Source organism: Ptiloglossa arizonensis, chromosome 8 (assembly GCF_051014685.1).
Source record: "Ptiloglossa arizonensis isolate GNS036 chromosome 8, iyPtiAriz1_principal, whole genome shotgun sequence".
Lineage (NCBI taxonomy): Eukaryota > Metazoa > Arthropoda > Insecta > Hymenoptera > Colletidae > Ptiloglossa > Ptiloglossa arizonensis.
Window position 1 is genome coordinate 7,335,058 of NC_135055.1, and position 14,276 is coordinate 7,349,333.

Below are 14,276 nucleotides of genomic sequence, written 5' to 3' on the forward strand. Positions count from 1 at the left end.
TTCACGCGCGCGCACGCGTTGGCGTGAAATGGTGACGCGAGCACGTGCTTCCGGTTCGAGGCTCACCCCGTTTTACAGTTTATGGTATACAATTTATGGACCGGGGGTCTTCCAGAAAAGCTTCTCGGGCCATCCCCTCCATTTCTTTCTCTCGTCTCTGTGCCCCTTTGATCGCTCGCCGACGCTCTGGGTGGATGAGTTTCTTCAACCACAAGATGAAAACGAAATTACTTCGATCGGGCCCCCATACCGATGAATCAAACAAAATCTCCAACCCCGAATTAGTTCATAAATTTCGTCAATGGTCTTTTGTCCTGGAAATTCATTTTCGACCCGGTTTTCTGGACACGAAAACTTTTCCTTTATCGACTGATTAATCAATTTCTAATTAATACATTTATAATAAATTTCTAATAAATATTTAATAAATTTCTAATTAACCAATTCAGCGTGTACAAGTCGACTCGTAATTCTGGACCAAACGATCTCGAGCAATTTTAAATCATAGCTTGTATTTGTATGTATCGAATGAAAAATATTACGATTGCGATTGTAATATTCTTATTTTGGGAATATTGGAGTAAAATGTCAAAAATCGAAATATGGTATTCCAGAAGGCTGATTGGATCGTAGAAACATTTTTTGAAGTACACAAAGACCTAGGTGATCGTAGAAAAATCTTTTGAATTGTGTCACGATCAATTGAAACGAATAATCCGACGATTGAATTTGAAGCGTAGTCTGAATTTCTCGACACGTTCTTTTCGAGATTCATCGATAACAATGTAGCTTTATATGGACACCGTTTTCACTTTACACGAGCGTTTGGTGAAGTAGAACAGGGCCGAGGTGGTGCTAGAATTTTAATTCGACGACGATACATAGTTCCCAAAGAACCATGGGGAGAAATAATACTGGTGTGGAGGTATAGCCAATTTCGACGCATATAACTAGCAATTTCTAGCCCTGTTTCGCTTCAGTAATATGGAAATCAAGTACTAACGAAATGACTGTAATCTCAGCGGTGGTTTTCTTTTATTTTATTATTGTAACGAAAGTGCAAGATGAATTCAAGAGATTTGACGATAATCAGGGTTATCGAAAGATTTGTACGTTATCATGTTGAATAAAAATAGAAACGAAATCCGGTTCAAAAATCGTCGGTTGATACTAACAAGGGATGATTCCCAACTCGAAGATTCAACAAATTCAGAAACATTGGGGGTATGCAGAGCATATATATATATATGAATTACACAATATTTTTTCTGCCTAAATTCACCCTAACGTGTAGATGAAGCTACCTCCAAATATTCGACTATTTTTAATTTTCTTGTTCCAATTTGGAAATTCTAGATAGAGAAAAAGTTTTCAGACAAAAGTCACCTCTCGAAACTAAATCTATCGCGTGATAGTTTGTCGTGTTATTTAAACAATCGAATAAAAATTACAAACAAAAGTCGATATTTTGTACCCTACAAAATGTACCCTAGACCTGACCACTCCGGCTCGAAGAAGTGTCGCCGCTTAGGTTCGATTCACGAGACATGAACACGCTCCCAAAACAAACGTTTCACCGCAATTAGCAGTCTTATCTCCAGCGTCTCCAATTAATGGAACAATGAAGCTAATGCCCTTTTCGTGTAAACGACCACGATAGGACAGTACCGACGAGTTGAGAAAATCGACAGGCGAGATGGAAAAGGGAGAACACCAATGGGGATCCGATAGAATCCACAATTTCAAGCGTCCTGATCGTAAAATTGGCTTTCTCGGCGATTTCACGGGGTAAAGTCTCTGATTTACGGCGCGGACGTGGCTGCGCGGCGGCCATCTCTTCAAGAAAGATCCTCTCAACCCGGAAACACTTTCGATATCTCAGAGCATCTACGCAGCGGAACGGTTAGGACAAGGCGTATACCAAGGCTGGACAAATTGAATGAAACTGCTTCGAACCTGTTCCAAGCATCTTCGACCACCCGGTAATTATCGTGACGTAGGTCGGGGAATTTAACGGTGAGGTAATAATTTGAAGGTTTCGCCGACATTTTCTCTCTTTCTCTCTTTCTCTCTGGCGATACTTATTAATCGGACTGCCTTAAAATTAATTCTCGAGCGATATAAGGTAGTTTCCTCTTGTTTCGAGAAATACCTGATACTTTTTTTCTGGAAACCACGCCACGTATCAAACCGAAACTTTGGAACTTAATTGAGGTATTTTTGAAGACATTACACGAATTCTTTGACGTGATTTACCCTGATAATCAACGAGTTGGATAGAATCTTTGAGTAAAAGACTTTTATGCAAGTATGCTGCACTGGGGATATAATTATCGGTTACGCGAATAAGGTAATGTGAATTACACGTAGGATTATCCAATATTCTTTTACTATCCACAATATGTAATTTGTATAACAGTGTTTTCCAAAATGGAGGCACTTGGAGGGGAGACAAAGGAAATTTTGCATTGTATTAATAGAAATATTTTTCTATTATCGATCTTCTCTCTTTTTGATATTAATGGAAAGAGATATGTTTATTAATAGGAGAAGGTATTAATAGAAATATCTCTTTATATTGATACAATTACCACTTATTTCGTATAGAACAACTCTCTTTCTTTTTTTTTTTAAGAGAGATTCTCTTTGGAAAATTTTAGAGGAAATTACTATTTTAAGTTTCGCGTGTAGACTCACGACTGGCTGTAAACACGAATCAATATTAGAGTTGTAATCTGTAGTTGTGATTTGCAATAGATGACCACGGTCATTCCTGGTAGCGATGGTATACCAAACACGAGCCCGAGAATGAACTCTTTCGTAGTGAAACGTGATTCTCAGTTCCGATAATCTAAATGATCTTCTGTTTGCAACATGCTGAACAATCTGGACGAACGTATGCAGTGGATGGAAAATATAAATGACCCTATTATGTAGACTGAAGTCGGTGCCTGCCTTTGCCTCACTACTGGCTCCGTGAGATTATGTGTCGAGCAGAAACATAAGAGTTGGCTTTGGTGTTCATTCGTTCCTGTAAGTGTCGCTATTGGTTCGCTGACCACGTTATTGGAGCAACGAGTTTGTTATCGATATCAGCCTATTAACAGAAAATTACCAACATGGTTTGGCCAATGGTTGCACAAGTTTTTGTATTCGTCTATTCGTTCAAGTTGTTCGGTATGTCATAAAAGAAAGAAAATCCAGCTCTTGACTAAGAGTATCCGTACTTGGCGTTTCATACTCTTTTCGAAACATTTCGTTACTCTGTAACGTCTGTCCTCATCTATCCATTCACTCTTTTCCAACCCTTTGCACTCGAAGCTTTTCTGCTACCAGAAACTGGCACCTCCATAAAATCCTTTAAATCGTGTAATTAATCTAAAAAGGAATATGTTTTACTTCGATATTTCACGTGGACATGCTCCATCGTATAATACTGTAATATGTAAAGTTTAATTTCAATCCCAAGCCAGATTGGAGAAAGTACATCGAATTGAATGGCGATCTCGAGTGAAGAGGGTTAAATAATCAGTCAGAAGAATTAATTCTATTTTTATTATATCTCACCAATTTGTGTATCTCTTTCTCTATTTAATCTATTGATAGATATTCTGAGGTATCTGAGGTATAATTTCAGCTGTATATGACAAACTTCTTGAATAATAGTTGACCATTATTAAAAGTGTCGGATCAATATGTGTAAGTTAGTTACTCTGGTGAAAATTGTTCACTATAACAATATAGATTTCTTTCCTACATTTTTCGACGCTTTGAAGAATCAATTTTCCGAATTTTCTCGAAGAAGAAAGATTCGAGAACGTGTTTCTAAAATATTATGTTAAAGTCTACACATTTGAGAAAGTTTATAGAGTTTTAAACGAATAATTAGTCGGTTTTTTTGAAAATAGTGTTTCGGAAGATATCTCGAGAAATAAATCACTTCTTCCCAATAAAATTCGTCCTGTTTCTTCGATTGAGTTCTCAGAAAGTCTTCAGGATAGAATTCTCTTTCTATTGGGTACAGTTCATCGTTTCGTGTGCACTACTGAATCCCATTGGTCCAGTTGTTCACATAACACCAGCTCTGGGTGTAAAACCTACACGAGCCACAGATCTGGCAAGATCTTTTCTAAACTTCGGTTCTGAACTCGGTGAAGAATTTCTCTGTCACTCGAGTGAAAATTTTCAATATAAACCATGCGTCGTTGAGTCGAGGAAGTCGTTCCACGGCCATTTTCTCCAACTACCATTCGTTGTTTCCCCGAACCACGCCTCCGTCACGAAAAAATTCATCTCCAGCCGTGCTCTAACCATCGGCCAGGCCCGAAAACGCACTCACCGAGGACAGAGAACGGTTACGGACGTGCCAAATTGAAATACGGCCCTGAAGAGCTGTTTCACGCACGTGCTGCGCAAGATGGAACAACGGAATAATGCGCCTCGAAGACGTCATAAATTTTTTATAGACCAGAGGCGTGCCGATCGATCGTATATCATTTCTCGCTGCTCGATTCCGTGAAACGATTCGTTGGATTTCGATGGACGAATTTCCACTCGGCTGGATACGAAAACATCGCAACGTTAACGATGTTTAAATAATTTATCGACGAATGTTAAAAATGAAAAACAACCCCCCCATCGGTTCCGACAGCGCGATCTCTGGCACGAAGATCTTCGTCGAGATCAATTCAATAATTTCACCCATTTAGACGAGACGATTAATATTGCATTTCTTAAACAGAAAGGTAAAATTCTTCGTAAAATACAAACAATACCGATATAAATAACTCTACATTTTTCACTATAGTATCGATCCCGTTGCACGTATAATCAAAGATCAAAGTTAGATTTAGTATCGGGGAAACAAACAAGATATTAATGGCGAGTGGTGAGGACGTTTCTCTTGCCATTTCAACGACCAACGATCTTGGTTAATTAAACGCCAAGCTCGGTCATCGTAAAGTTCCTCGAGTCGCCAGAAGTTCCACCTACTTATTAGAATATTCATCGCAACCCCGATCGACGAGAAGCTTCTAGCGGCGCTTCACGAATCCCGAAACCCCCTTGCGAGTTCTACGGGGGGTGAGATTTATTTTTTCGTCGCCGTCTTAACGATCGTTTTCGAAAATCCCACATCCACCGTCTCGCCTGGTAGATTGTTTTCTTTGAAGCTTCCTAACGACTCCCGAAGGTACTCACCCCCACCCCCTTCCCCCACTCTCTCACCCCCTGTGTCCTAAGAAAATACACCGAGTCGAGGGAATGAGAAAAAAAATGGTGAATCCACGAGACGACGATTAATATCGTCCCCTGTATTCTCACCAGTGGTTGGGAAATTCTCTCACGAATTTTCGGGGTGAGAAATTTTCTTCGGGGGCAGGTAACCCCTGAAGAAAACTCGCCATGAAAGACACGTGTATAAGATTCTCTGGTTTCTTCCCTTGCTTTTCAAACGCGATTTTTTCGGGCAAAAAGTTTCTCCGGGCATCGAGGGTGCCAGGGAAGAGGATCCAGGACGAAGGGATTTTTATTTCACGGTGTCTTTGCACAACAGCGAAAATCTAGTCACCAGATTGCTTTATGAAACACGAAATTTTCATCCCTGATACTCCGTGGAAAGAATATGTGTAAGTTACTCTAGTGAAAATTTTTCACTATCGCAATATAGATTTCTTTCGTACATTTTTCGACCCTTTGAAGAATCAATTTTCCGAATTTTCTCGAAGAAGAAAGATTCGAGAACGTGTTTCTAAAATATTGTGTTAAAGTCTACACATTTGAGAAAGTTTATAGAGTTTTAAACGAATAATTTGTCGGTTTTTGAAAATAGTGTTTCGGAAGATATCTCGAGAAATAAATTGTGACGTATAATCTTTTCTTTGTGTGTAGCTTAATAAACCTTTTGTACTACCCAAAACACTACGACGAAATATTTATCGATATTTAATATTAACGATATCAAAACTAAAAATGTTTCAGAGTATCACTTTCTTGTTTAAATATTCCATAGATTCTACAATTTTACCAACGTACAGTATTTTGATCTCTAGAAGAGTTATAATAAATGAAACTCTTGAGAATTGCCTCTTAAGCGCAAAGGGTTTAGCCTCGATGGCGAAATAACCTCTAAAATAACCTCTATAACATTGGGGCAGAAAGTAACGTCGTGCCTTCTAACCCTTCTAATGTTAAAGAAAGAATACAGGGGTTTTCTCGTGCCGAAAATATCATACAAGTGGATGGTATAATATGACAGGACGAAAGTCACCGGTCATCCCTTAAGGAATTCAAATTTAGTGGCAGCTCGATCTTAAGCGGGACCACCCGAGGGCTTCGCTTAGCATAAATTTCGGGGTTGGGCAGGTCCTCTTCTCGAGATTTGTCGAAGGAAATCGCCTGATTTACGCATGCAGTGGCATCAAAGCCACCGTCCTGGTCCCGGTGAATGTATTCCACCCTTGTGCAACAATTAATGACGACGGGAATTTATCACGCGTCGATTCGATAGCCGCCGGGGCGCGGACAAATTGAAAGGACGTGTAATCGAGCAACAACAAGCCATGAAAAAAGGCGCTGACTGACATTCAAAGCTAAGCCACCTTCTTCCCGAAAACCACACAGGTGTTTGAATATTTTAAATATCGATGCTTCACCCTTTTGTGTTACACAACACGCGCACCTTGTCAAGTATAATACATATCTACGTAAAAATGAAAATTTCGTGAACTGTGATTGTTGAAAAATTTCTTCTGCACGCTATGTTCTACTTCTTTGAAAATCGAAACAAGTTGGAAAAGAAGAAGAAACATGTTTTGGTTTACTATGCCCAAGCGTTCACGGTATTTACTTAATTATTTTTCATTCACATTTCTCAACATTGCATCGACTTGAAAAAATACAAATTTCAAAGAGAAATGTTCAGGGAGTACTCTGATATTTTTTATTATCAGGTAAAATGTCGCTTGATTGTAAAAAAAAATTTCTTAACCTGAAAAACAAAGGGGAAAAAAATGTCGATTAATTATTTTTTATTCACATTTTTCAACATTGCATCGACTTGAAAAAATACAAATTTCAAAGAGAAATGTTCAGGGAGTACCGTGATATTTTTTATCAGATAAAATGTCGCTTGATTGTAAAAAAAAAAATTTCTCATCCTGGAAAACGAAGGGGAAAAAATGTCGATTAATTATTTTTTATTCACATTCCCCGACGTAGTTTCGATTTTAAAAAATACAAATCTTAAAGAGAAATATTCAGAGAGTACCGTGATATTTTTTATTGTCGGATGAAATACCGCTCGATCGAGAAAAAAATTTCTCAACATTTCCCGATATCGCAATCCGGTATTGTCGGTCGGGTGAAACACCGCACCGCGTGTAATTCGAACAGATACGGTTGCAGTATTAATTTTCCGAGTGTAAGTACACGTGGGTGGCGATTTAAAGCACGAAGCTAAAATTAGCGCTCGTTAAACATTCAAAAGCCATGAGATAAATATACACCGACGAGTCGGTTGATCGATCGGGTGAATTACGATAAAGACACTCGGCAATGATTCTCCAATCAAACAGGTGAAAGGGCGAGGCGTAGATCGTTCCCGTACACTTTAGATCAGCGTTACGAATCGTGAATAGGTCTTTAATCTTATCAGATAGGAGAACGGAGTGCGTTCGCTGCTAGCTCGACAGGATCGAATACATTATCTTATTTACAGACAGGTCTACGGCATCGAAAGTTTAACGCTCGATAAAGCGTGGACACATAAGTAGGTAGCCGAAATATTCTATATCCGTGATGCTATTATCGCGGGGCGAGTCGCTCCGGGCCATCAGGCTCAAATAGAATTTTAATACCCATCGCGGTTGTGCTGCTGGCCATTGTGACCTTTCGAATTTTTATAATCGTAATAACGTGACTTTGTTACATTTACGAACTATAATAACCTGTCACTCAAACGTTCATCTTAAAATACAAATACGTATTACAAAGGATTATGCGATGTATTAAATAACTCGATTTATTCATACTACTGTACTAAGAAAAAAAAAGAAAAATGGTTCAAAATGTTATTCAGTTTGATGAAAGATATCTCGGTAACAAAAAACTAATACTTCTCATTTAAGAAGTTGGGGGACCCCGTGGCAGTCATCTCAAAAAAATTTGTCACTAAACGATTAGTTCCTCCTGTACTGTTTAACCATTGAAAAAATGAAATTGATATCTTCGCTAGAATTTGGAAAAGCAGCTTGTAACGTTTCATTTAGCACTTACTGCTAAATTTTATATTTGTCAATTATGTTTCTAGTGTTGAACTGTACTGGTATTGTAAATATTTGGTACTAATATATTACACAAACAGTAATTAATATGAAAGTAAGAGAGATAGGAAAAAAATAAGAAAAAGAAGGAGTTTCTAATAGGTACGGCGAAGGGAAAGCTGTGATTAGTGCACCGCAAAGGCCAAAGTTCGAACGAACTCAAAGTTATCGAACCTAACCTCGATTAGGGTAACGTATTCGTCGCGACGCGACGCGGCGCCACGTGTCGCGCGCTCGTTTACTCACGTGAATATTTCTTCAGCATGGTACAATTTTATTATTTTTTTTTTTTCCTCGTCGTTGAAACAACTTCAAGTCTTATTTTTCAAAACGAAATCAAAACCGTTCAAGACCCGAGAACGTTAAAATAAGTTGAACATAAGTTTTCAACGCTTCGGGCCACGGTGAGTCACGTAATGTTCATAAATTCCTGTTCCGTAAATTATTGTAATTTTATGGACCATACAATCCGTGTCGTGCATTGTTCACTTTGTCTTCTTTTACACCGTTGTTCGTTTCGTCGTGTTAACGAGTCACGATGGGTGTTAAAAAAAAACGAAAAGTCTCGAATCACCGGTTGAAAAAATTACTTTCTCACCGTTGAACACGATCGTGTAATTCGAGATCGATCAGGGTGCTCGCATCGAACAATTAAATTCGTTCTGCGCGAACTGGCGCAGCCGGAACGGTGATTTTCATATATCACAATTACGAAGCACGAGGCTCGGGGAGGACATTGGTGAAACAATAGGACATATAACGCTGATATACGTGTCACGGTTATACTATGAAAGTTCTGAGCTCGGTATTAATTTTTTTACACTGTTCAACGTGCACAATTTGCACGACAGAAATTTACACGCCCATTGAAAACGCCTTTAGGCCGCGACGGTGTAACGGATCTTCTGAACCGCGAGTAGATCTCTTTTCGGTGCGCGACGCTTGGAAATGGTAGTTTTATGCGTTTCCGGCGTCGTTAATGCGATCTTTATGGAGGCGTTTCAAGGATGATATTATTACACCAGGCGTGATTTTCATAGCTCCGGGGCGAATTTGACTTCTGTAATAATTTTCAATTAGCCCGGGCCCGAAACTAGAAACGAACGACACCGGGATACTTGGACCTAACCTAACAAACAACGTGTCCAATGTACTCGTAATCCTCTTTGTGGGATAAATTTTGAATCCAGATATAGAAAAATCATAAATTTTAAAGTACGAGATACCTGGACCCGATGCAACTCGCCCAAATAGCTCTTCGTCTAATTTATTTATAATTATTTTTCTATAATTAATTTTCAAATTACTGTGCAGATATAAGAGAAGATAATTGCGAAGACGCGGAATACCTAGACCTAACCTAACAAACAACGTGTCTAATGTACTCGTAATCCTCTTTGTGGGATAAATTTTGAATCCAAATATAGAAAAATCATAATTTTGAATGTGCGAGATACCTGGACCTGATCCAACAAATAGCTCATCGTCTAATTTATTTATAATTATCTTTCTGTAATTAATTTTCAAATTACTGTGCAGATATAAGAGAAGATAATTGCGAAGACGCGGAATACCTAGACCTAACCTAACAAACAACGTATCTAATTTACTCGTAATCCTCTTTGTGGGATAAATTTTGAATCCAGATATAGAAAAATCATAATTTTGAAAGTACGAGATACCTGGACCTGATCCAACAAATAGCTCATCGTCTAATTTATTTATAATTATCTTTCTGTAATTAATTTTCAAATTACTGTGCAGATATAAGAGAAGATAATTGCGAAGAATACCCAGACCTAACCTAACAAATGACTTGTCTAATTTACATACAATTCATCTTCTGGAATAGGTTTTAAATAGGGGTACCCGAGACACAGATTATGTAATTCTAACCTAACAAATGACTTATCGTCTAATTTACTTATAATTATCTTTAAGGAACAAATTTCAAGATTAACGCGTACATATAAGAGAAAGTAATTACGAGGACATCAAATTCCTAGACCTAACCTGACAAATGACACGTCATCTAATTCAATTATTATTCTCTTTCTAAAATTAATTTCGAAACGAAATAAACCCGAGAAAAGTGTACTTTTAAAGACGTAAAACACCTCTAGATCTAACTTCCTAATAAATAACTTTCCAAATTACTTACGATCCATTTTTCCGAGTGAATTTTAAAAGGCGGGAAAAAAAATATTTCGGCGAGAAATAGAAGCGCCGCGTTCAATTTCAATGTCGCGAAATATGTATGTCGGGGCCGATCGACGAAACCCCAGCGACCGAGCCAGGATCTTTATAAATAGAGGCGTTTAAAAGTAACCACGGGGACCGGTTTACAAGGGGGTACCATAAAGTAACATCAGAATCGCGCGCGCCCGCGCGGCGTTTCTTTTTCGCCTGTCGCGTTGCGTCGAATTGTCATAAATCGGATCGAAAACGAGGCTTTCGGCCCACGGTCGACGCGGAATATTTTATGGAGTACTATCCGGGTTGCGCGGTGGTGGTGTCCCCCCATAAAGAATAATAGACCGTGTCCCGGGCCGCCCTAGAAAACACATGGCTGGCACTTGGTCCCGAAGCAGACCTGAATTCGTGCACCAGAACACGTCCGGTGCATCCTCGCGATGCACTCGACCCCCATAGATCACGGTACACCATAACCTCCCTCCCTCCCCACCTCGGTCTACTCTTTGAGCCCCTCCTTGTCAGGATCCCCCTTCCCAAGCATTCAGATTACGGCAGAACGTTACGCAGACGCACACCGAAGTTTCGGTTGGCTGATAATTGTGATCGAGTGAATGTTAATGATAGCAATTTCGTCCTTTTCTCTATGTAAAGTGTAATTATTATTTTTACCATCGTTAAAAGTCTTTATTAGGCGCGGTTAACGGTTTGCAAATACACACCACTTTGAAATAAATTTCACGGGAATTGTTATACACGCAGAGTGTCCGATTTTAATCTACAAATTCAAAATTACTACCTGCTGTGTAAGACATGATCTCGAGGGGGACGTAATTAGTTTTTCCGTACTTAGAGGTCATACAAAGAAGATTTTTAATGCGCTAGTAAACGCAGCTCGTCATTTTCTACAAAAAATACTGACTTGTTTCGATCGTCCTTTATTATTTTCTAAAAAAATTTACCACCATTGATTAGACAAATAGAGATACAGATAGGTGTGCTGACACTACTTTGCAACATTTCGATTCAAATATCTTACAAACTAATGATTTTTCGATGTAAGTAGATTATTGCTGTTTTTATAAAAAGGGACGGGAGAAAATTACCCTACACAATTAAAATGAAAAAATTGCAAAATAACGTAAGGAGGACTAAATTTAAAAAAAAATCATCGTCAACTTTAAGTAGTATTCTATCAAAAATTGTGACAAGTACTTGGGAAGCTACAGATAGGTGTGTTAACACTAGTTTGCAACATTTCGATTAAAATATCTTACAAACTAATGATTTTTCGATGTAAGTAGATTATTGCTGTTTTTATAAAAAGGGATGAGAGAAAATTACCCTACACAATTAAAAATGAAAAAATTGCAAAATAACGTAAGGAGGACTAAATTTAAAAAAAAATCATCGTCAATTTTAAGTAGTATTCTATCCAAAATTGTGACAAGTACTTGGGAAGCTACAGATAGGTGTGTTAACACTAGTTTGCAACATTTCGATTCAAATATCTTACAAACTAATGATTTTTCGATGTAAGTAGATTATTGCTGTTTTTATAAAAAGGGACGGGAGAAAATTACCCTACACAATTAAAAATGAAAAAATTGTAAAATAACGTAAGGAGGACTAAATTTAAAAAAAAATCATCGTCAACTTTAAGTAGTATTCTATCCAAAATTGTGACCAGTATTTGGAGAGTTCGTTTCAATTGCCTCGTTTCGATCGATCGAACATCGTTATTCGAAGTATAGTCGCAAAGACGGAGAGATTCGTTTTCGTCCAGTGCATTCGGACACTCCTTTTTCCCGCGTCGGATTATCCTGCCGGTCGTTCACCAGCCGAGAATAAACAAACCATTCTGGCCTCTGTTTCAGAATGTCACTCATGCCGCGCCACTAGCTACCACGGGACCTGTCGTCGAAGAAGTTTGGGATGGCGATCGCAAAATGTCTCATCGTCGGGATACTCCTGATCCTGGAGATCGATCGAGCTACCCAAGGGCAACTGGTTCGACTGGGTGAGAAATCATAATCGTTTCTTCGTGCAACACACCGTGCTCGTGGTATCTATGTACACTGGTCTCGTAAACGCTTCGATTGTGTGACTTGGCACGAGCGGATTTTTATAGATTACCGTCGGGAAGGAATTCTCGCTTTCCAATGAAGAATTTCCCACAGCATTCGTTTCACGAATAATTTCAACTTTTGCATTTTTACCGAGTAATTAATCATTTTTTATTTACTCAACGTTTTTACTGCACCGTAATAAAACAAGGCAGAGGTGGAAAATAAAGAAATGAATATAAAATGTAGGATACACTGGTTTTGCAACGACTTGTAACTCAGTTGAGTGACATATTGAACGGTCGTTAAAAAATACGTGGCAGTATTCTCGAAGAGGTTCGATAATTTCCGTAATAAGTTTCTGAACCGTTACGTGATTTTTTTTAACCGGTGTTCATTGTGCAAGCACATTGTAGTGTTTAAATTTAAGTATTGCTAAAAAGATTGGTTCGAGTGTTCTATAAATGGGACAATGACGCATAATCGGTTGAGCGTAATTTCGTTCCAAGTAAATATTCCACTAGAAGAATTTCTCGAACGAGAGGAGCTGGAAGGGAAATGGCCGCGGAATTAGAATCGTCGGAACAGCGATCATCGTCGCGATTTCTCTCGCGAAAAAGAAATTAGCAGAGAGTCTACCGCTCTCGGCAGTTCTTCCTCGTCCGTTCGTCCGGTGCTAAACTTTTCTGCTCTCGTGGAAATTGTGTGTGAAGTTCGGGGAAGCAAAGTAACTGAGAAAGTATGTACGTGTATGTATGCGTGTGTGCGAGAGAGAGAGAAAAGTTTCGTTTATTACACGCTTCGGAATAAGAACCTCCGAGAGCGTTTAGCCAAAAATACGCAGAATGCACTGCGATCAGAAATACAACGTGTGTACGAAATTTAAAAAAAAAAAAAAAACGAGAAAACAAAAGAACAGAAATATAATACGAAGAAAAAGATAACGTGTATATGGAATACGGAAAAGGAGAAAATAACATTGAACAGAAATATAAAGGGGTGCGATAGTAGTGCAAAATAAAGATTAGATGCAGAAAATAGAAAATAATATATAAAAAAGGTCTAGTTTAAATAAGTACCGCGAGTGAATTAATTTAGGGATTGAGACTTTATTTGTGAAGGTAATGTATAAACATTCTCAATCCTTAAATCAATTTATTATTTTAACGTATATATATATATATACATATATTGATATTGATAAATATATATATATTGATTTAGGGACTGAGAATGTTTATAAATTAGGTTCACAAATAAAGTCTCAATCCTAAAATTAATTTACTCGCGGTACTAATTTAAGCTAGACCTTTCTCCCCCATTGAATTTATTTTAGAAAGGTTGGGAATTTAATTCGTACGTTTAATAAATTCTGTATATGCGAAATATGGGTAAAAAGTGGGATAAATGATAAAGAACTAGAAAACCGGAGACAAAGGGCGTAAAAAGAAGATCAACGGTAGAAAATGTGCAAGAAACAAGAAGTGTACAGAAAGTGAGGTGAACAGTGAGTGAGAAGCGCCAAACATCCTGTTGGGCCGGGAGATTTGGTTGGGGGAGGGGCGTGGAGGGGTAGAGGGGGTGCATTCAACACGTGCTTCGGAGCAGAGCATAGATTTGTAAAGGAAAGCCGTGCGCGATATTTTCGTAGGCAAAAAGGAGAGCGATCGCGCGAAAGCGAAAATTACGAGCGCGG

General features: G+C 38.4%; 1 protein-coding gene across 2 annotated transcripts in view; it reads left to right on the forward strand.

Annotated features, from left to right (window-relative positions):
* The window catches only part of LOC143150743 (fibroblast growth factor receptor homolog 1), a 102,815-nt gene that overhangs the window by 54,095 nt on the left and 34,444 nt on the right, over positions 1-14,276 (forward strand). For both annotated transcript variants that reach the window (XM_076319205.1, XM_076319206.1), the window contains exon 2: positions 12,392-12,534. In XM_076319205.1, coding sequence (XP_076175320.1) covers positions 12,450-12,534 — 85 coding nt within the window. In that variant the 5' untranslated portion in view covers positions 12,392-12,449. The remainder of the gene's footprint in view (positions 1-12,391; positions 12,535-14,276) is intronic.